Here is a 23,949-nt window from a genome sequence, read left to right as displayed (position 1 = left end):
CAGAAACAAGAAAGAGGACAAACTTGTTGATTAGCATCTGCCAAGAGTAGCTTATAGCTGGAATCATCAAATTTGCAAGACACGATACCATTGATTTTTAATTGTGGTTAAAAAAATCCCACATAATATAAAGTTTACCATCTTAGCCATTTTTAAATGTATAGTTCAGTAGTGTTAAGTACATTCACATCATTTGTGACCGATCTCCAGGTGTCATTTTAATGCTGGTGGGTAGTCTGGGGGCATACTGACTAGGACTGAGGCTCATGGAAGAAGAATGTGTTGTTAAACCATATTCCAAAGGATGAATGCTTGTCCAAACAAAATTAACCTTTTTAAAGAGTCCTATTCCCTTATAGACAAACATATATAGGTATATTAAAAATATATTTAGAATAGAAATATACTTATTCATTTAGTTAACTCCATTACGTATGAAAGAAGTCTTTGGTAAAGTTTGGTATTGTTGTGTGGAAAAGGACTGTCTTTCAGATATCTCACATGAAATGACTCCTTATATTGCATTGGTATGCTATGTGAGGAAAATACCCTGGGAAATAAGGTACAATTAAACTTCTGCTCTCAGCAGAAGGCTGAAGCCAGACAAATATATGTCTATTATTCAGGGTTGATCTTGCCATTTAAAATATATTTAATTGTATATTTAGTATTAAGTAATATTTCATAATTTATTTAGTATATTGGTTATATTTAAGGTATGCATGATGATTTGCTGTGATTATTACAGTCAAGCTAATTACCTACTATCTCTTTCCATATCTACTAATTTGTGTGTGTGTGTGTGTGTGTATGTGAGATGAGGGCACCTGCAATCCACTGTCTTAGAATAACTATAGTCATCATGCCTGTACATTAGATATCTAGATTCATTCATCCTATATAACTGCAATTTTGTGCCCTTTCTCCTTCTCCCCCCACTCACTATTATGTGATTGTTTAAGCAAACAAACTCCTTTTACCTTAAAAAAAAAAAAAGAATACTATAAGGTTTATTTTCTCTTCTAGTACCTGTTCTTTTCTTTCATAACACTCATCATCATTTGGTACTCAGTGAATTGTCCTTTTGCTTAATGTTTATTTCCTCTAGATACTCAATTGGTAGTGTGGAAACTGACACATGGGTAGGCACTAGAGACCTACTTGTTGCTGGATGCAACAAACTCTTCGTATGTGTTACATATTCACCCAGGATTTACTGAGTGCTTCCAGTATGCTAGGTACTGTGTGGGGGCTCTTCCCCAGAGACACATCTTCCCAGAGTAGTCAGCCAGTTACACGCTTTACATGAAGGGAACTACAGGTTAAGCTCTTAATACCAACTGCACCAAGGGTGAACTATATACATGAAGTCACATCTCTTAAGCCCTTGTCTTCTGAGCAATACACCTCACCTTACTTTTAAGTAAACAATTTCTATACACTTTGGGGCCATCCTAAGCTATACAAAATCTTCTACAAAGTAGTGAAAGGTGGACTTCTCTGCTTAGGTCTACATACTCCCAGTATGTCACAATGCCTCCTTCTGCATGCTTGCTGCATCGGACCTCAAAGAAAAGTACTGGATGACCTCAGTCTTTGGGTCATTTTATCATATGTTTTGAGCATTAGCTGAACAATGACTTGATATTTGCATGGAAACTGCTTTGGAAGAAAAAACGTAAACCTTCGGCTGCTTACGCTACTCACGCTCTACAACTGTAAAGACAACAGGAGCGTGAACGAACCCCTTGGAAGAGCTTTAAAGACTAACATGCTCCTTTACAGTTTCCCTCCAAGCTCTGTGTATGTTCTCTAGGCTGAGCAGACAAGGTCAGAAACCACAGAAATAACTTTAATCTGGTTATAATAGTCGGTGAGGGGGAGAATGCTCTGGTGGTTTAAGGGAATAAAGGAAACCAAATCAAGATAAGGAAACACACTAAACAAGTGATTCGCTAAATTGGTTTACATTCGGCTCACTAATAGATTTTCTTCTAGGCATGTCTGTGAGATGTAAAATTTAAAATGTGACTAATATCACTTTACTAGGGTTGATTAAAGAATGCAACTATGCCAAGCACTGGGTAGATTTTCCCTGGTAGACTACAGGAGCATGAACAATTTGGTCTGTCAATTGCAAGCAAGTAAGACAAATAACTGAATGAATGAATGAGTCAATCAATCAATCAATCAATGAATCTATGAATCAATGGTGAGATCTGCCTTCCTGATGCTGTTTCATTTAAAATCAAGCATGTGAGAAGCATTAAAAAAATATGGTTACAATTTACAGATGATTCTTTTGTAAAGGTAAGGGAAATAATCTTAAGAGAAAAAGAGAGAAAGGAAAGAAATCTTTTTATAACACCCGGTGTCCTGCTATAGTGAGTTTTGAGGCCATTTCCCTAAGACTGTTGAGAGTAAACACACACTTTTCATTAAATGTGCCTTTCCCATAACTGGTCCATAAGCATTTCCCATGACTCTGCAGTTGAGTATCTTGGCTGGAGGAGGATCTGGCCATTAGAAGGAGGGCTCTAGATATGCTGAGTCCCAGCCGTGCTGAGAGACTTGGCACCTTTATATGCTACTTCCTAATACCAACCCCGGCACAAAATGTCATCGGAAGCCTGCATAAACATTGGACTTAGATTCACATAAATTATTTCTGTCCTAAGGTGCTTTCTGCCAGAATTTAGTAAAAACAACACTTTGAGTAAATAGAATTGGCGTATAAATGTAAGAATATTAATCCAGCAAAATGATCATAGAAAAATATAATCAAAAGTACACATTTGTAAATCTTACCATGATGGGAGAGGTTTATTTCGTGCTTCTGAGTTTTTATTGAATATTTCCATAGAGTTCCTTTAAGCTGCCACTGCCAAAGTGCTCTGAATTATCAGTTGCTTTGTGGAATTGTAAAGTCTTTGAGTTTCATTAAAATGCTTAGGAGTTATTTTAATAATCATATGTGTGATTAGCGCGTGTTTAGTGCTGGATCTACAAATTCATTCTAAGAGTAAACATTGGGACAATGAAATATAATGCCAGATATGATTGCTGCTGTCAGCAAAAACATTGTCTTATTTTATTAAAAATCGCCAACAAAATGCCGTGAACAGAAGATACAGTTTCTATTTATAGGTATTTCCTACTCTACTGTATTATGGTATCTGCACACCACTAGGCTGTATCTAGCAGCGTTTTCATTTTGCCTCTGGTATGTACATAAATAGAGAGGTACAGAGTCCTTTTATTATTTGTGCACATGTCTTATTATGTGCAGCTCCCCCAAAGTCCTATTCGAATATTTGCTCTAATATAATAGTGCTCACACCTCGGTGCTGAGTATTAGTAAGTGGGTGAAGATTTCCTGGAAACGATGATAATTTAGCTATTGGCAATAATAACATTATAACATTATCAGTGATCCATTCTGGCTTTAAGTACTTATTAAATAATATTTATTCCTAAATTATGAATTTATAAAATTAAATGAGATTGCAACATGCAATAAAAACACACTTCTCTCTAAACTCCAAATGACTCCATTCCTCACAGATAGCTTTCCTTGCCTTCATTCTGCTTTTACTGTTTTCTGCCCTCTGTGAGCTCTCGGCTCCTCTCTGATGTGTTGATACGCTTTCCCCCAAAGCCACCTTTCTTTATCTACTTTCCTTACCCACTCGTCCCCTTCTTGTTATTCTCTCATTCCATACTGATATGGGAATAATAGGATCCCAAGGCTGTCCTTACAGTATAATTAAAGTATGAATTTCCAGGAGTTGGAAATTGCAGGCCATTTTTATTATGCTTCTATAATAAAGCCAGGTAACATTCAGAGAATTAAAATGGCTTTTTCCTACTAGATAACTTGGTAAAGACTTTTTTCCCCTTGGTTCTATTGTTTTAAGAGACTGGGAGCTGGAAATGGGAATAGATTCACCAATTCTTTTTCTGAAAACACCTCTATCTTTTACATGATATATATCCCCCTAGATCCTGGGAATATGTTGTAAACTTGTAACAGATGGTGATGAAACTTCACATTTTTATACAATACATTTTTTGAGATTCTGCATCTACTGTATGTATCTTCCAGGGAAAATGACCTTGAATGAATGAAGTCATAGTCTGAAGGAAAAACACCCCACAGATAGACCAGCAAAGAAATGATGAGTCAATTGGGTTTTGTCTTGTTCCCTGTGGTAAGATGAAATAATTTTGCATGAAAAACAGAATGCTGAAAAATAGGATTCAAAGGTCGTCTTAACACTGGAGGTGCATCTGTTAATTGTTCTAGGAGAACCAGTTAGCCATATTCTATACTGAACAGAAACACATGGAAGACAGGATATCACTGTTTGCAAGTAGGAATGCTATTTGCTTCACTTGGGTAATGTTGGGGGCTTACCAAAAATTGTTCTGGCACAACATCTACCAGCATGAATGTTAGGAGGGTTCTAACACTGTGAGTGCTGATATTTTATGAATGTTTTATCACTGGCTTGAAAACAAGAAGTTTGCAATTGAATCAACAGCATGTCAGACAGACAAAATATTAAAAAAAAAAAAAAAAGAAAGAACATTAGTGGGAATTACTGATGTCCCTATTGTAAAAACAAACTGAAGTTAATAAGAAATTTGATCCTCTTAACCGATTAACAAAAGTCAAGTTTTAATTGCATGGCTTCCCAGACAAATCAAGTGGTACCGTTAACTTGAGCATTGGTTGTTTAGACGGTGTGCTAATGGGGGGAAGTTGCTGCATATTCAGTTACCCACCTCTTTTTTCGACAGCTTCAATGCATTGCTTTACAAACCGTGGAACTGTGGAATTTTCACGTTCACACACTGTGTGCAGATGAGAGCCAAAAATTTGATCTGCAAAAGAAACAAAGATGAGCTTCATTAAAATCCAAGATTGCGTTGTTCTTTAATTTGATTCTGTTTCCATATCCACTGTGTGCTGAAATCTGTGTCTTGCATAGGAATCATGTTTTTTTTTTTTTTTGTTTTGTTTTTTTTTTTTGCTTGAATTCCAAAGGGTCTACTGCAGAGATACAAAGGCCATAACTCCCTCCTTTATGGAACAGGACTCTGGGCCCAGAGAAAGAAAACGAACACTCTGCCATCGATTAGGCCAGGATGACAGAGTAAGTTATAGTCTCTCTGGGCATAACTTTGTTGTTTATAAAATAATGACAATGAATTAAGAAAACTTCTACAAAGTCATTAATCTTAATGAATTGGTGTCTTGAGTGTTTTAAAAGAAACTTGTTAATGATCACCAAAATTTTAATTTTTTAAGTATATTTAGAAGATTTGTTCAGTGGATCAATGATCTTTGAAGAGACAAGTTCCAGGAGATTTACTTTGAAGTGGATTTCTTAACATCTCTCCTGCCTCAAATGCCCTTCCTCTTCCCTCATCTAAGTATCCCCTTTCCTTTATAGCTCAGCTCTGACCACACTTTATCCACAAACTCTTTTCTTCCTCTCTCGGTTTTGTGTCTCCTTTAGCATCGGTTCTTTGGAATACCAGTTCCTCAGGATGTTGATAGGCAATTTGGGGAAAAAAGGCCTGTGATCAAAATGGTTTAGCAATGTTGGGTTAAACAAAGTTAAACAGGTTTCTTTCATGTGTATTTTTACAGCCTGTGACAGGCCCGTCTGCGCTGGGAATCTCCACAAAGGCCTGGAGGACGCACGATTTCCCAAACTTATTTGAGTAAGATCCTTTTATTTCAAAGGGCATCTCTCCAGACTAATGCTTCCGAGAACACACTCTGAAATCCTAGCCTAGTCTTCTCATTTGAAACACAATTTATACTACCTTGCACTGTGTACTTACATTTATGATATATGGAATGTATTTTCTCAAAGCAGATTTGGAGTGTCTACGTTCTCTATGTGTTTGCAGAGTCATTAGTGCTTACCATAGACTCTGGCCCACAGGATTCACTCACAGATATTTTTTATTGCAGTAAATTATACATAACATAAAATTCACCATTTTAAGCATTTTTACATGAACATTTCCGTGGCATTAAGTACATTCTTGTGTAATCATCACCACCATTTCCAGATTTTTTTAAAATAGCATAGATATTTATTACTGATAGTGAATCAAATACTTGGTAAGTTCAAGGACTTCCTGTCTTGCTCAAAGTGAACTCCAGTTCCCTATTACAACGTCCAAGGTAATACATGACCTGCCCTTCCATCCATTAATTGATTTCATTTGCTTCCTCTCTCCTCTCTCCCCCTCATCACTTGCCTGCAGCCACTCTGTCCACATTACTGAGTCTTGTCTATGCCAAGCACACTTCTGCCTCAGGGACTTTGCACTTATTATGACCTCTGCATGAAACTTGCACTAGGTCTCTTTTGTAGCCTTTCGTACCTACTTCTTTTCTAAAAATGGCCCCACTGCTATAGGAACGCTCCATGATACTTCCCTGTTTTACTTTCCTTAGAGCATTTATCTCTGCCTAGTATATTAGATTGATGTGCTTACTGATTAGTTTTCCCCTGCTTAGAATGCAAAACGCAGGAGAATAAAGACTGCACCTATTTCCTTTCTTACTGGGTCCCTAGTAAGTAGACAATGTTTGACATATACTAGAAGTTCAATATCATTTATTAAATGATTGACATCAAGACACTGACTTAATCATCAGTGGAGGTCTTCAATACATTAAAAAATATGTGTAGTGGAAGTGGGGAGAAAAACAAAATGCAGCATAACAGAATGGTAAGTGAAATATTACAAAGGGGTAGTCAAAATGGAATGTGGTGAGACTTGAAGGAAGTCATGTTTTTCATTCATTTCTTAGAAAAGGTGATGGCTTTGAATTAAGGACAACCTGGCAAAGAGGAAAGTAATTAAAGCAAAAGCATGAATATATTTCAATATGAAAATATACATTTTCTTCTAAGAGACAAAAAGGTGATAAGCCCAAAACATATCAACAGAGTGTAGAGAAGTTGGAAATAATCATGGGTATTTGGTTTGAATACTTGGTCAAGTAACAAAGATTTGTTCAAAAAAAGTGAGCCACCACTATAGGAAAATAAAATGACATAAACTATTATTTAAGAAAAACAGCCCACAGCTTCAGATGGAATAATTTAAATTGGCCAGAAATTATAGTCTGGAAGGATTGCTATAAAGTATAAAAACATCTAATGGAAATTATTATTCAAATCAACTTCTCAAATATTTATTGGACATGTGGCAGGACATCAGACCAGCCTTTGGTGCCCACAGAAGACTTCCCAGAGAAGAAACAAATCCTCAAGGAAAAGTAAGACCAGTGAAGAGATAAAAGACGTGACAAAAGGCCATTTAGGGAAGATGGAAGGAAGGTATACAAACACATCAGTGATGGGGAGAATGGTGCGAGGAATGAGATGTGCTGAGGGAAACAGTCACTCTTTCTTGTTTACAGAAATCTTGATGTATTAAGCTTTAAAAGAAGATGAAGATGGTGTTATAAAAGTTTTAAATATTTAGTTAGGTAGGTTAAATTATTTGAAAGTGTGCAGACACCAGTGATATCTTATACATACACTATTCCCCTCCTGACTTCTTGTTTTTAGAGTCCATTCAGAGCCTGAAAATGTTCTCTATTGACTTCTTCCTTCCTTGCTGCTCTGGGTAATTAGTTAGCTCTAACCAGTCAAATGTAAGGAGAAATGACTTGGGAAGCTACAAGAGATTTCTCTCTCTCTCTCTCATTCTCTCTTTTTTACCAGATGAAAGAAAATGGGTGTATGAAGGAACTCTTTCTTTTTCTTCCTGCTTTGAACATCACTGTGCAATCATGTGATGCTTGGAACTACTGCAGCAATCTTATCACCATGAGACAACAAGGTTGCAGACAAAAGCAAACAGGATTTAAAAAGGTCAAAAAACCCCCGAGACCTTAATGACATTGTGAAAATTCTAAACTTAAAACAATTATTTTCCAAATTCCTTACTATGTGAGATAATATGTCCTTTTAAACTAGGTATTCTATCCCCTACAGCCAAAATATTCATAACCAATTGTGATTGATTGTGGAGAAGATCGAACACAGGGAGATTAGTTAAGAAGCTAATGTGATCACCTTGGAAGGTGTTATGGAGACCAGAATCAGGATAGAGTTGTGGTAAATGTAATCATTTTTCAAGATTCTTCTCTTCTCTGAAGTAGATTTGTACATTCACCCCTTTTGCCATGTGACTGTGTGGTAAAACTCACTACAGTGGGTAACACTTATTTTTCCCGTTTCACTGATGTTGGGCTTGGCTATAGACTTGTTTTGGACAAAGTAGTGTGAGTAAAAATGACAGTGTGTCAGTTCCAGATGGAGGCCTTAAAATGCATTACAGATTTCTACCCACCTGACTGCTTTCTGCTATTGCCAAGAACTTCCCTGGATAGATGCTGCCCTTTCAGTCTGGGATTCAGAATAAATACACATGGCACAGATTGAGGCCTTACACTTAGAATAGATCTGTCCACTAAAACCTGCCCCAGGCTACTTGATCCATAGACATATGAGAAATAAATGTTTTGTGTTGTGTGTCACTAAGATTTGTGTTTGTTTGTTATGCAGCAGTAGCTTACTGATAAAGACATTAACAGGAGTCCAGGTTGTTGGTGAAATAAGCTATGCTCTGAGAATGAAAACAAAGAGAATTAACAGGACATGGAAATTGAAACTGGTGAGCAAAAAAAAAAAAAAAAAAAAAAGAAAGAAAGAAAGAAAGAAAGAAAACAATTCTAAATTTGTTAGGAATGTAAAATCTTGCATCAGTTTAGATTCACCTCAAGGAGGAGTCCTAAAGGAAATTTCTCTCCCTTTAAAATGAAGTCATTGTGCTTTACCTAATATGATGGCAGTTTTTATTCTGTGTTCTTTCCAGATCCATTTAATTCTATCAAGTTCAACTCAGTGCACATTTCTTGAGCATCTGTCATGTGCTGGATATTGTAAAGAATACAAATATTGATTCACTTATTCAGTAACTATTTATTACATGCCCACTTTAAGCCAGACACTGTTCTCCAGCCAGAAAATGCAGTGATGCATAAAGCATCCCCTATAGTCTGGGGAGGTGGTGGGTAACTCTCACAAACATTTATGATATAATGTGATTACTGCTATCTCAAGGCTGTGTAATAACAGCAGTTAAGCTTCATTGTACTCTTACATTAAGCCAGGCATGGTTCAAAGTATTTTATGTATTCTAACTTATTAAATCTTTACACCAAGCCTCAACTCTTTGGTGGTAGATACTATTAACCTGATTTTATGGCGAGGGAATGGACCCCAAAATATTGAATCCTATGTAAAGTTACAAAGTATCAGGCTTTAGGGAAAGAAAAAAGACAAGAAGCTGACCTGCGACAATGGAAAGAAGGGGTGATTTTGTAGGATTTGTTAACTGGATGCAGAAGGTGAGTCAACCTACCAGAGAGGACTTCTTAGTTTCTTGTTTGAGTAAAAGAGACTGACATGCAGAAGGAACCCTCAGAGTCTGCAGAAGAATAAAGAGACTGGTTATCAGGAACATGGATAAGCATTTCAGATGCAGAAGGATGATGGGAGATAAAGGTGAAAAGTTCTCATTGAATTTTGACAACTCAGAGGCCATTGATGACCATGAGGAAAAAAGTGAAAAGATCAAATGGACTCCTGCATTAAGAAGTTTAGTGCTAGGAATTCATCAATTATAAAGGAAGGTGGGATTTGGGTCCCATCTTGAGCAGGGTAGATAGGAGTGAACGTGAACTTCTGGGTGTTCTGCCATAATGCCCTGGAGGGGATGAGGTGTGCTACTGGCTACTTTTTGGTTCTAAAGTGGGAGGTGGGTGAGGTGCATCACTGCCACTTACTGGGTGGTCCAGCCAAGCACAGGCAATACCTCATTGAGAAACTCCCCTTATGATTGCCAAGTGTCCTGGTGAGAAAAGAGTCTTGATATGATCAACATCATTAGACAGAAGGGAGATGTTTGCTTCTACTAGTTACCAGAAAAACCAAAAATTGTCTTCTTAATTCTAGCCTCTCTTTAAACTGGCTATACTCACCCAAGAAAGTATGGCTCTGGAATTAAGAATTTAATCTCTGTGGTGAAGGTGATTAAATGCAAACCTGTAACTCAAGCCAAGGCAATGAAATTCTCCCTCACAATGATTAGAAGTGGGATACTACAGACTGAGGTAGTTAGTGCCATAAATAGTAAATAGTAAGACTTAAATAGCAAGACTGCCTAGATTTAGACACTGGATACCAGGGGCAACCATACGGGGAGATCGCTGTGTGCAATGGGTGACTCGGTCCAGGAACTAATTTGCAGAGAGAGGTGAATGAAGCAGACACACCCTAGGTCCTCACTTTCTGATGCCTAACTCCAGAGATCATCTATCTCTTCCATGAGGTGTCATGACATGCCCTAGGTTGTGACGATAGCTCCTATTTTATTTGAATATTTTTGAGTGAACTTCTGTTTATCGCAACCAAATAAACTTGACCAGAGCATGAACATAGCATTGGCCAGAAGGTTTCTATTGCCCATAATAGAAAGTGCCAGCCTTGGTTAAACAGTGAGATCCACTGTCACAGATGACACTGGTTGGGAAAAGTATGGTGGATGTCTATTGCTTTTCCTGGCCCTGCAACTATCCTCCTATTCTCTGGTAAGATCACTCTGATTTTCCTTAGGGAATGATGCCTTTCTCGTGTTGGCTGCCATTTGGTTTGAGTGGTGCTGACTCCACCACCTTTAGCTCCAGGGAGAAACATGAATTTCCTCATGTTCAGACATGAACACATGGCCCAAGTTGATCCGGTGGAGAAATTCTAAGGCTTTTTCTAGTGCTACTGGGAAAGAGAAACCTTACTTCTAGAGGAATTGACTAACTATTGGGATATGAATCTGAGCTTCTAGAAGTTATGTTACCATCTTCTGGGAGAACATACGGGAGAATTAAGCCAACAGAGTAGAAAACAAGCTGAGTGATGGAGGAAGTAAAGATTTGATAGCAATTGTGCCCCTGGATCCAATCATGCCTGAAGCTATCCTTGTCCCGTGGAATTTTCAATTAAGCAGTCCAATAAATTCCATTCTTATGTTTGCAGTATGGACAAGTTTCTATCAATTACAATGAAAGGAATCTTGACTACAACACTAGCCTTCAACATAAAATGATGGATCATGTAACTTAGAGGAGATGATGATGCACAAGAAATGGCTTTGCAAAGTAAAAAGTGTTATCTAATGAAAATATATCATAGAGATTTAGCTAACATGTCAATGTCAAATTTCAGGGCTGTGGTGGAATTGTCACCCATCTGTAAATTTGATACAATCCAGGGTTTGATACCAAGGAGGACCATTAAACTGCAGGAATGTGTTTGAACCACAGAACTTCCTATCTTAAAATAGTATAAAGAAAGGGGGAGGGAGAGAGAAAGTATTCTGTTTTCTTGGCAAGCATTAATGAACTAGCTTTGCCCCCTTAACTTCCTTGCCTGTTGTCCTGGCACAACACGAAGGATTATTTCTGCTTTCCCCTTCCTTATGCTATTCCAAAAAAATGGAGCAACCCAGAACCCCGAGCTCCAGACTCCCTACCTATATTTCCATCTGTGGGCTCACTGGTAATCCTTTATTCCTCTCTTAACAAATTTTTGTATTTAGAAAACACCTCTAGCTTGAGGTGCCAATATTTTTGGAATGCTCCACAAATGCCTATGGCCTTGGCTAGTGTGATCATTATGTCTTCCTTCTCCTGCTTCAGCGTTTATACCAGGGGTGGCAGGCAACACATTGGTTGGAGAAAATCCATTTTCAGCAATTTTTCTTTGAAAGCATCTTTTGGTGAGAAAAACAAATAGACCTTCCACATGACTGCACTTATAAATCATGTTGTTTACATAATGAATTAGAGTTTAACTAGGAAATGGTGGTTTTTAATCTTTAAGCTCTCAAACTTTTGACCGATTTATTTAGTTCATCAGCATAACCAGGTTAAGTCTCCCAGATTACAAATTAGCTTCATTCTCCCTCATCTCTGCTATATATTTTTTGACAAATTATGGAAAGAACACCCAGTAATGGGATCTTTGTCAGTTAGATTCCAAATGAATCAAAACTATGAGGAAAACTACTCAATAGAGGCAGTTAAATGTTCAAATAATGTGACGGTGTTATCATCATTTACCCAGGAAGACAGTCTCCACATGCTTTTCAAAATGATTATTCTGCTTTCAGGACACAGGGATGCTGTTGCAGCCAGTCCAGTAAATTTTAAAAAGGAAAACAAAGCACCTAGAACTGCACATACATGAAGAACATAGAGGGGAACAGGAAACAATAATAACAAATCAAGGGGCTTAGACCCACCCATCCTTTTGGTCACGAGGTATATTTTTTAAGGGGTTGGGCTGCAAAAAAACCCAAACCAAAACAAAACAGAAAACACTGGGGGGTTGTTTATTATTTTTTATTTATTTTTCTTGAGAGAGAGTGCACGTGTGTGCCTGTGCACACATGCGAAGTGGGGGGAGAAGGGGCAGCGAAAGAGGGGGAGAGAATTTCAGGGAGGCTCCACACCCAGCGTAGAGCTTGATGGGGTTCAATCTCACAACCCTGAGATCATGACCTGAGCCGAAATCAAGAGTCCAATGCTCAACTGACTGAGCCACCTAGGCCCCCGCCACCAGGGGCTATCTTACACAAAGAATTTATTCAAATATTAAGGAATGACAGTGAGTGGGAACTCCAAGAATTTACTAGGGGGCGCCTGGGTGGCTCAGTGGATTAAGCCTCTGCCTTCAGCTCAGGTCATAATCTCAGGGTCTGGGATCGAGCCCCACATCGGGCTCTCTGCTCAGTGGGGAGCCTGTTTTCCCCTCTCTCTCTGCCTGCCTGCCTCTCTGCCTACCTGTGACCTCTTTCTCTCTCAAATAAATAAATGAAATCTTAAAAAAAAAAAAAAAGAATTTACTAGGAACTCAAAGTAATTTAGTAATTACTCGAGGCTGGAGAACCAGTCTTGGAGATGTTTCAGACCAAAGGTCCCAAGGAAGTCCATGAAATATGCTGCTGGGTCCAGAGTCTTATAACTCTGATGGCTAGGTCAGGATGCTCTTTACGTTACCAGTTCACCACCAGCATAGTTCTGATGACTTACACTCTTCAATTGCTCAAGATGGGATGCCCAGTTAGTTGAAATTATGTTAAAAATGGTGTTGGGATAAGAAAAAACATAGCCCTGGTGGCTTCAATAGTAGGTAGCCTGTACTTGAAATATTTCTCCCTCCACAATGCTACGCACATAAGCACATCCTCTCCCAATAAGTTGCTATGAGGAGGGGCAGTGGATACTGAAGGGCAAAAGTAATATTTCCAACATGGGTAATTTCAGCAATTTAACCAAAATTTAGCTTTGGTTTTAAACTATAAGTAACATTTGGTTTTCTTTTCGAGAGTAGGTTTCTAGAAAACTTTCAGATTACTTATCAAAGAATCCTGTTTCTACTTTTATCTTTTATATTTTCTCCATTTCCATCCTTATTACTTTTTCTTCTTCCTTAAAATACTCACCATATAAGGCCTCATCATATAAATTTATTGCAGCTTTACTGATAATTTTTGGAGAAATGGGTGATTTAAGTAAGTACTATAATTTACAGATGGCTTATCTCTTTTTTTTTTTAAGATTTTTTATTTATTTATTTGACAGACACAGATCACAAGCAGGCAGAGAGGCAGGCAGAGAGAGAGGAAGGGAAGCAGGTTCCCTGCTGAGCAGAGAGCCCGATGTGAGACTCGATCCCAGGACCCTGAGATCATGACCTGAGCCGAAGGCAGCGGCTTAACCCACTGAGCCACCCAGGCGCCCCGAACTTATCTCTTGAACTAAGATTCAGAAAAACATGTTTAATGCTAAAACACTACTGAATTTAATCTGTATTAAGTGCTTCATAAGGTTCTGTGTTATTTTACAATGCCTTCGGGCTTTGATTAAAAGTATCAGTTACTGCTTTTTGATACACAGACACCAAAAAACTGGGCTGATTCTCTGCTGAATCTCTAATATACACTGCAAGTGAAGTAAATTTCTCTTACTGCCTTGTTTACTTGTGTTTTTTTTTTTTTTCCTCATAAGAGTCAAATACAGGGGGAAAAAAGCATAATTATTTTAACTTTTAAGTAGTTTGGAATCTAAATAAATAGAAACTCTAAATATATACACTTTTGTGTATAGTTTCCCCCCACATGTTTATTCATACTTGTGTAGCTCATTAACCTAATAGATTTTAAAGTCCCTGGTGGATAATGATAATGTCTGTTCTGGAAGGACTGGCCTGGAGGAGATTTTACCCAGACTATGGAGAAGATATCCCCAAACAAGGGAAGGCTGTAGTCTGCAGCCTCCAATCAAATTTGGACAGTTGGATGCAGGAGTAGTATCTTGACACAAGCAGCCCAAAGGTGAAATTCTGAGACAGGCCCACTGTCACCCAGACAGAATGAAGGAGTTCTTCCCCACCTTCTCCTGTTTCCTTTTCTTTCTTCTTTTTTCAGGCTTCAAGCTGACCCCACCTTTCAAGATTTTACCCTCAATCCCAAATAGTACTTCATGGAAGTACTATTTGGCTCCTTTTTCTTTTTCTTTTTCTTTTCTTTTCTTTTCTTTTTTTTTTTTTTAAAGTAGGCTCCACACCCAGTACAAAGCCCAATGTTGGGCTCAAACTCACAAACCAGGGATCAAGACCTGAGCTGAAATTAAGAGTGGGGCGCTCAACTGACTGAGCCACCCACTCATCTTTGCCCTCTTCTTTTAAGCTTCTAAACTTTCATGGAAATAGATCTCAACTCAACTTTGGTCGAGTTAACACAATGGACATTTTGGGGAGTCCACTAGTCAGAAATAAATTCATATCTTAAACAAGGAGTTTACTACCTCAAATGAAACAGGGAGTATGAGATTTTTCAATATTTGTCTACTCTGGGCAGCAACTTTATCCTATGCTTCTCCATCCTTTTGTTTACCCAAAGCAACACAACGCACAAATATACACATAAACATGCATACTGCCCTCCACATGCATGTGCACAGAATCACAAACAACAATATAGAGAATGGTCTGATCAAGTGAATATTTCATGAATTTTTGTACTCATTCATCTTTTGTGTCCATCCCTGAGTATTTATCAGTGCCTGCCAGGGATGGAATAATGAATAGAACATTCTCTGCCCTCCTACAGCACTTTCTGGCTTCATACAGCTTAGATATAAATGGGAAATCAAACTCATAAACCCATTAATATATAATATACGTACGATAATGTTCAATATTGACGGGTACTATGAGAAAAGAAAGCAAGACAGGGAGGTGGAGAGCCAGAGGGAGGTATTATTAGGGAAGACATTTCTGAGGCTATGCTATTGAGTGAAGATCAAAAGAAGTGAAAGTGTGAATTATGCCTATACTTGGGGAGAGTGTTCAGTCAGAGGAGCAGCCAATGCATAAGACTGGGGAGTAAGCATAGTGTAGTCGGGGAGCAGTAAGGAAGCCTGTGTGGCTGGGGGAGATGACAAACATAGATGAAACTGAAAAGGTAGCCTGGGGACCAAAGCAGGTAGAATCTTGTAGGTCACAGAAAGGTCATCAGATAGTATTTTAAGTATGATTTTATTCTAAGTAATTAGCAATTATTGACCATGGGAGTGAAATAATGGGACTGATGTTTTTAAATGGTCCTTCTAATTGCTGTGTGGAGACTATATTTAAGAGGGTCAAGAAAAGACACAGAGAGGCCAGGTAAGGGGTTAGTGACATGGGCAAGGTAACAGTGCTTAGATAAGGCTGGTAACCATGGGACTGACTAAATGTGGTTGAATCTGGAATATATTTTAAGGTGGTTTTGCTGACGAGAGCAGGAGAGAGAAGAGAACATAGGGTGACTCCAGCTGACAGTTGGCAGTAGTATTTCCTGAGGTGAACATGCCAGAGCCGCGGAATCAAGGATTGGATTGCTCTAGATAAATGTGAGATGTCAACCAAACATCCCAGGATATGATAAATAGACATCTGAACATGCAAGTTTGGAGTCTTGAGAGTCTGGAGCATGAGGCTGAAGTTTTAAGTTTAGAAAGCCTATAGATAGAACTTGAAGCACTGGACTGCAATATTTCAGCCCTGGAGTATTTGAATAATGCCCAGTAGTCTGAGGAGAAGAATGAAAAGGGAGGAGAAGTCGAAGAACATAACATAGGGTAACCCAACGCTGTGAGGCTGGTGAGAGGGAACAGGCCCATCAGAGGAGTGTCCATTGACATAAGAGCTTCCAGAAGAAGGAAGATGAAATTGTTAATAAAGAGTAATTGTAAAATCACTGAAAGATTTTGTGTCCTTCTTCCTTTCCTTTCTACCTCTTCCCAGGCAACAACTTCTCAGGAGGTAAAATGGAGTAAAATGGCCTTTAGTCTATAAGATACAGCTCAGGGTCCAGCTAGAAGATAGTACAATAATCAAATGATGAAATTATAATTCAGGATAAAGAGAAGAGAGGACTAACTCAGGATGAAGACAAGGGTGGCTTTAGGGAGTTGGTAACTTTAAGCTGGAAGCATGAAAATGAGTAAGTTTACTAGGTAGAGGAAGCTGGAAAAGAATGTTCGAGGGGAAGGAAACAATACACAGTGAACAAGATAAATGTAATTTTTTCCTTTTGTGCTTCCTTATTTTTTATGTATTTGAAAGAGAGAGCATGCATGAGAGAGCACAAGCAGGGGGAGAGGCAGAGGGAGAGGGAGAAGCAGGCTCCTCACTGAGCAGGGAGCCTGATGTGGGGCTGGATCCCAGGACTCTGGGAACATGATCTGAGCCAAAGGCAGATGCTTAACTGATTGAGCCACCCAGGAGCCACTCTTCCTCTTGTATTTCTACTGCTTGCTTTCCTTTTTTTCTTTCTTCCTTTCTTCCTTCCTTTCTTTCTTCCCATTCTATCACATTCTTTTCTGGTTGCCAAATGAATACATAAGTGAAAGAATGAGTAAGAGAAAACAATGCATACAAAAATATGATTTCTATCTAAAGACTGTGCCATGATCAGTTAAATTGGAGGAAAATATATTTCATTTTAGTTTGCTTTAGCGCATTTTGGAATTATTAACATGGCTAACTTTTGTTTAGCAAAGACGGATTATTTACATTTTGAATTGGTGATATTTTTTGTTTTTGGTTTGCCTGTCTTCATTCCATTGGAGTTACAGAGGGTACTAGCAAAAGAAGAAGGGGATAAAATTCAAAGACATCAAGTTTTGCCTCCTTATCCCATATTGATATACACTTTATATTCTTAAAATAGAAAACCATCCATAAAATTCAATTGCTCAATCACATAACTTACTGTAATTATTCTGAAGTTAAAGCTTTTTATCAATTGGGTTGTCTACTTACTTGACTTAGTAGGAACTTTACTCATATCTTCCTCAACTTACCATAGAGTTATGTCACAATAAACCCAATGCAAGTTGAAAATATAAGACAAAATGCATTTACTACACCCAACCTATTGAGCATTGTAGCTTAGCTCAGTCTATATTAAACATGCTCAAATGTTTACATTAGCTCACAGTTGGGCAAAATCATCTAACAAAAAGCCTATGTCATAATAAAGTGGTGAAGAGCTCATGTAAATAGATTATATACTCTACTAAAAGTGGAGAACCAAATGGCTATATGGGTATAGTATGGTCGCAAGTGCATGGGTTCTTTATCCTCATGATCCCGTGGCTGACTGGGAACTGTGACTCGCTGTCACTGTCCAATATCAAAAGAGTATCATACCACATATCACTAGCCCAGGGAAAAAGTCAAAGTTCAAAATTTGAAGCACAGTTTCCACGGAGGTCATATCACTTTTACACCATCATAAAGTTGGAAAATATTCAGTTGAACCACGTAAGTCAGGGACCGTCTGTGCTGTGAAATCAGTGCTTTTATTTGTTTGAGTGACAAGTCTAGGGAGAAAACTTGATCCATAAAATTTATTCAGATAATTGATTGAATTAATTTTAAATGATTTCATTTACCTTGTCAGCCCAACGAATATAGACTAAAGCTAGAAATACCACTCAGTGACTGATACAAGTTGAGAGAGTCTTTTAGGGTAGAGAAGGTGTGGCCGTTTTGACTCATGCTGATTAAAAGTAAAATCTAGGAAAAACACTATACTTTTCCTAATATCAGCATAGATTTGTTAGAATCCCAGGTGGTAAGACTTCAATTGATTTGCATGAATGCAGAGTTCAATAAGAAAAGATTCAAATTTAGTTGGAGTAAAACTGCTTAATGATTCCAAATATTACTTGTAATATATTAATATAACGGGTTTGAATACCTATAATGGAGTCTCTTTCATTTGGGTCTTAAGGGTGTTCTCATAGCCACTAATGCTGAGTGCTAGGTACACGCTCAAGTACCTGAGAGGAAAGCACTTTAGGTTAAAAGCACTTTCTCTCCTCAGCCTCGGGTTAAAAGCTATTTCAGGATTCTGTTAAAGGCATTCTTTGGTCTTCAGCTTCAGCTTAAAAGCAGCTTTGATGAAAAGTGCTTTGAGGCAGGTGAAGGATTTTATAATAAACCATATTAGGAGCCAGGGAATCGTGTGGTTCTGTGGAAGTGTTGGCCAGCTCCGTGGAGGTGTGGTGCAAGCTCTGCGCGGGTCTGCCTGTTCCCCATGGGCGGCTCTGAACAATGTGGTCCTCTGGTTATTCTATGCAAAGAAATTGAAAAAACATTTCCAGGAATGTAATTGGAGAGAGGGGGTTATGAGCCTAAATTAGTAGGCCATGATGCACATGTTTCCGAAACATTTTGTCTCTTTTGGGCTTCCAGTCAAATATAGTGCGTTTCTCTTTTTTAGCCCTTACTTTTTTTTTTTTTTTCAGCCTTCCCTTTAGAAAGTGACTATGCAACAACACTTCTAGAACACCTTATCCTGGCCCGAAGCTGCCCACGTAACTGAATAAATAGATATCTCATTGTGAGATACACTTTGTGTACTGAGCATTTTCTGGATTCATTGCACACTCTTTATATTACTTTTCTGGCTAACCAGACCACCCATTGTCGGGGAAGGAGTGCACGTAAGGGTGGAATGGAATAGCTCAGTTGGGTTTGCCTACTGAATTAGTGCAATGATGTTCATCACCCAGACATAGAAACTGAAGTGTTGGTATTAGTGGATGAAAAGACAGTGACTTAAGAGGAATTCTGAGCTTGCAGGGGTTAAGGGAAATTCAAGAGAGATGGCAAAATTGTGAATGTATCCCAGCTAAGTACCAGGGAGTAGATCTGACTTCTTCTGAGGAAAGATCTCACATGGACTAGAAAGAAGCCATTTCTCACTTTGTGAGATTTAGCCTAAGAGCTGTTGCTTCAGGTCCTAAAACACCAGGTGAAACATGCCAGTGGCTAAGAAGAGCAGTCTCCCCATTGCTCTGGAGACAGAGTGAATCTAAAAATGCTGTGGGAACCAGAGCTTCAGAGTACTGCTCGGCATGTGGAAGGGTTTGTAGATTTGGAAGCTCTTGGACAGCACCAAGAGGGGAGGAAGTCATGTCTCAGAAGATACTGGCTGCATAGTTGTGGTGAAATGCCTGCCTTGGGCAGTTTGTCGGTAATGAGGTATCAAATGCAATACTTTCCAGGTGCTCCCAGAAATAGTCAAGGAGACTTTAGAGAAGGGTAAAGTCTGAGTTGCTATGGCTATACAACTGGTAGTCACAACTTAGGATATTTGTGCCTTAATATCTGTTATTTCATTCATATCCACAGGCTGCTGGGGCATGGCCCACTGTCATTAAATAGGAAATAAGTAAAATTAGATAAAAAGCACTAAGAACGTCTTTTCATTAGCTTTCCAAAGTGGGACAAGTTTGCAGGGTATGGAAGTGCTTCTTTTTTTTAATATAGAATATTTGTAAGCAGTGCTAACGTAACTAGTTTGTAAGAAAGGAATCTCATCTCACAACATCTGGGTCCAGTATGCAGCCCATTGTTTTCTGCATGGGAGGTCCCCAGTAAATGTTTGTCAAATGAGTAAAAATGAATAATGAGCACTAAATGAATAATAAAATTGCCTATAAAATCAAGTACAAACTTCTGAACCTGGCACTGCTCAAAATACCTGCCACAGACACTTCTCATCCAACCCTTTACCTTGCAGACAATGCATGGTTCCCATGCTTTCCTACGATTGCACACCTTGAACGTCTCAACCAGCTCTCCACATGTCCAAAGGCTCAGAGTCAAGATTCAGTTTCAAGACCACAGAATAAAGGAAACATGAATCCTTCTCACACTTTTCTCACTTGTAATTTCCCCCAATCCATGACCTCAATGTCCCTAAAGCTTTTGACATTTGATATATTATGTTGTATTTGTTGTAATTTTATCTCCCTTACTCATTTTGTAGTCAACTCTGCCTTAGGCATTTTTGTATCCTCTTAGAACATAGTGATTTAAAGAATATATATGAGTAACAATCAAAACATAAAAAAAGTAAGCATAGTTGTCCTTCATCCTTATTACTGGAGAGTGCACATCAAGCTATATAAGAACAATGTGAGGCAGACAGAATGCTCAAAATGTTGGCTTTACTAATGCAATGCCACAAAAATCTCACCCTAATTGATCTGTTTTGCAATTTTCAGAATACCTACTCTGCATTCAGGAGAAATGCTTGCAATATATCATGCCATAGAGAGAGTAGAATTAGGAGTAGAGTATGAGAATTAAGAGTTATTATTTGCCATGCTAATTGCTCTTTGTGTAGTATCAACAATCATAAGAGGTATTATCTGGAAAGTGTTAGGACAGAAATTTTCATTACCTTGTCCAAAGCCTCAAAGCAAGTAAATAGCAGAGCCAAGACTAGACTTCAAATCTACTTCAAAATTCAGTGATCTTTATGGCTTAATGACTGCAATACATTGTTTTCCTGAGTAAAATAGAATGCATATAGCTCTTTCAAATAGCTAGGGAGAGCTTGTCACCACCACCTTATCACTTCACACCATATGTATCCAGATCCAACAAAGAAAATGGTCTTTCATATATTTCATTACTGCAAGCATTTTATATGTATTTAAACATATATAAAACTAGGTACAGTTTTCTGTCCAGGTATCTCTTTTTCCCAAGAAAGAGCTGCATTTCTTGTTAGATATTCTAGGAGTCTAGGATTCTAGGCTGGTGATAATGGGGGCAACAGACTGGGAACCTTTTGTAGCAGAGGTTGCTTAGACCACTTCTAGTCTCCAGATGGTGTGCCAAATTGATTAGCACAGACTCCTTCTAGCAGATCTCAGATGAGTGTCTATGATCCAGCTCGGTATATGAAACTGAAACACCACACACATATCCATGCCAGCCTCTCAGACTCTTGACTGAGAGAATTGCATCTGGGAGACAGAAGTTTCCTTTGGGCTTTTGGTAGTGTTCGTACTATAATAACTAATTGTAGAAACAGATGGCTTTGGGTTATCACAGGAAAGTGCTTTCCACTAAAACTTTACTCAGAAGTATCATCTCCAAAATTCCTCAAATGCAATGAGTGTCCCATATCCCCAACTTTCTTTAGATGGGCTGTTTATTCCTCACCTTCTGGTACTGGACCAATATCCAGTACCTGTTTTCCCTGTTTTCCCCACTACCCATCTCCTGCCCAACAGTCCCTTCTGAGGCCACAACTCCCTGGCCAGGGCTTCTGCTTCCCATTCTGTCTTAGAGAATGAGACAGCCATGTCTACTACCACATACAGTGCCTGGTATGGGGCACTGCACCATCACACTTGGAATACTTCTCTTCCTATACTGCACAGCCACCATGGGAATGCTTTCTCCATATTACCATGACATCTTGAGTTGGGCATAACCTCACACATAGATGTGACTGTCTCTCCTTGTGTGTGATCAGCATTGTATTTCTAACCATTATTACTTTTCTTCAAGATTATTCATTCATACTATAAATATGTGATCTTTCTGGTTAAAGGGCATGCACACAAGTGTGTTCATGAATAAAGGGAACTTATGCTAGAGAATTTGAGATATCTGACATCATTGGGAATTCTGTTTTTGATGAAGAGAGGGCCTAACCTTGTTGTTTTTTTCACCCTAAAATGTTTGACTTCTTCAACTGGTAATTATGTAAACATATTTATAGCCCAAACAGGCTCTTATTTCCTCTTTTGACATATTAATTGTTTCTAAAAACATTAAGTGAGGTCCTGTCAAATTCTTTACATAATATTGAACATTCTCCTATGCTAATTAATTTTTTTTTAATGGAAAAATTGTCACATGCTCAAGGTCCCAGTGCGTTTGAATAAATGTGGAATTTCTGTTCAACAAAATACTGTTCAGGAAATGAATGTATGAGATGGAGCAAATAATGATGGAGTCTGGGGAGGTGATGGCTTTTCTGAAATTTAGATTATCTGGAAACTCAAGATATTAAGATATCCTTAAGATATTCTTTTCAGCCCATCTGCTTTCTTATTTCTTAGCCTCTGGTTGCATGATAGATTCCTTCATTGTGAGGTTAACCGAGGCCAGTCCTCTTCCCCCTCCATCCTTTCTTTTCCTGCTATGAGTTTGAGTTCCAAGTTCAAAGGGACAAGTTAGGAGTGATATATTCAAGTTAATGACCTTCACATGTGTTTAACTTGGATGACATCGTCTCTAAAATCTCCCTCCTGTCTAATATGGGTAGATAAGAAAATCATTAAAAAATTGGAGCTCAACAACTGTTGAAAGAGAATGAAATTTCTCTCTTTTGCTCTTACATTTCTGAGGGAATTGGATCTTATGAAAATGTCAATCCTTGTAGCAGCCTCTTAGCTGGCTATCCATGCAAGTTATCCATCACAGCACAAAGCATAACTCAATGGCCGTATGCATCCCAGAAAGATAATTGGGTAATTTTAAGATTTAGTCCAGGTACACAGGTTATAATCTGGGGTGAAATTTGAGTAATAAATATATAACACACTTTCCTATAAATATTGGCCAAATATATATGACTTATTGAGTTTTACAATCAGACAATATTTTGATTGTCTTACATGTCTGAACAGACACATTGCTGGTATTATTGTCAAGTCAATCTCCAATTCCACAAATAGTCATTTAGCACTAGGTGTTAGTTACATGTCTGCCATATGCTAGCTGGGCAGAATGTTCAATTTTTTAAAAAATAAATATATGAAATAGGTACCCAATATGTGGCTTTATTTTTCTTCAACAAACCCTAACTTAACCTTATTGATTTGGATTGATGTTTTCTATCAAATATAAAAATCACTTCTAATATTTATAATGGAACATCAAAGGTAAAATGCTAGAGATCACTGAAAATGGGATGGAGTTAGGTCCTAGTATTAAGTAGGAAGGACACTGAACTCTTGGAAAAAGTACAAGTTGGAGAAGGCATGTATAAACAGATATTTCTTTCTTATAAACTTCTTTAAGTTTCTCTGAATTCTTTTCTTTGTTGGGCTTTTTCCCTAAGCTGCTATTAAATTGTGAAAGTGCGTTTTCATAAAACCTCTTTATATAAGTGTTGCTGATTTGAGGAGGGGAGAAAAGTTTCCTCATTTCTCTTTTGTGTTCTTTTTTTCCGGTGTGAGAAGAAAGTGTTCAGATCATCTTTTTAAATAATGAAAACAATAATAACTGTTCCTGGGAGAATAAGAAAGCAAAGCAGAGGCTTTGTTTGACTTATCTGTGATAAGGCACTTTGGAGCTCCGGTTTGTGTGAGTTGAAGAAAGAGATGTACACAACACTCCAACCCTTCTATTATGACAGTTTATGCTTCCCCTACAGCTTATTTAACTCCGATGCCTGGGAAATAGACACAATTAC

General features: G+C 38.2%; 1 protein-coding gene across 1 annotated transcript in view; it reads right to left on the bottom strand.

Moving 5' to 3' along the window:
- The window catches only part of ARHGAP15 (Rho GTPase activating protein 15), a 602,381-nt gene that overhangs the window by 217,722 nt on the left and 360,710 nt on the right, over positions 1-23,949 (bottom strand). Inside the window, exon 10 of the mRNA XM_082689352.1 lies at positions 4,789-4,887. Coding sequence (XP_082545478.1) covers positions 4,789-4,887 — 99 coding nt within the window. The remainder of the gene's footprint in view (positions 1-4,788; positions 4,888-23,949) is intronic.

This window comes from Mustela nivalis, assembly GCF_964662115.1.
Source record: "Mustela nivalis genome assembly, chromosome: 11".
Taxonomy (NCBI): domain Eukaryota; kingdom Metazoa; phylum Chordata; class Mammalia; order Carnivora; family Mustelidae; genus Mustela; species Mustela nivalis.
This window is presented reverse-complemented; position numbering and strand designations above follow the sequence as displayed.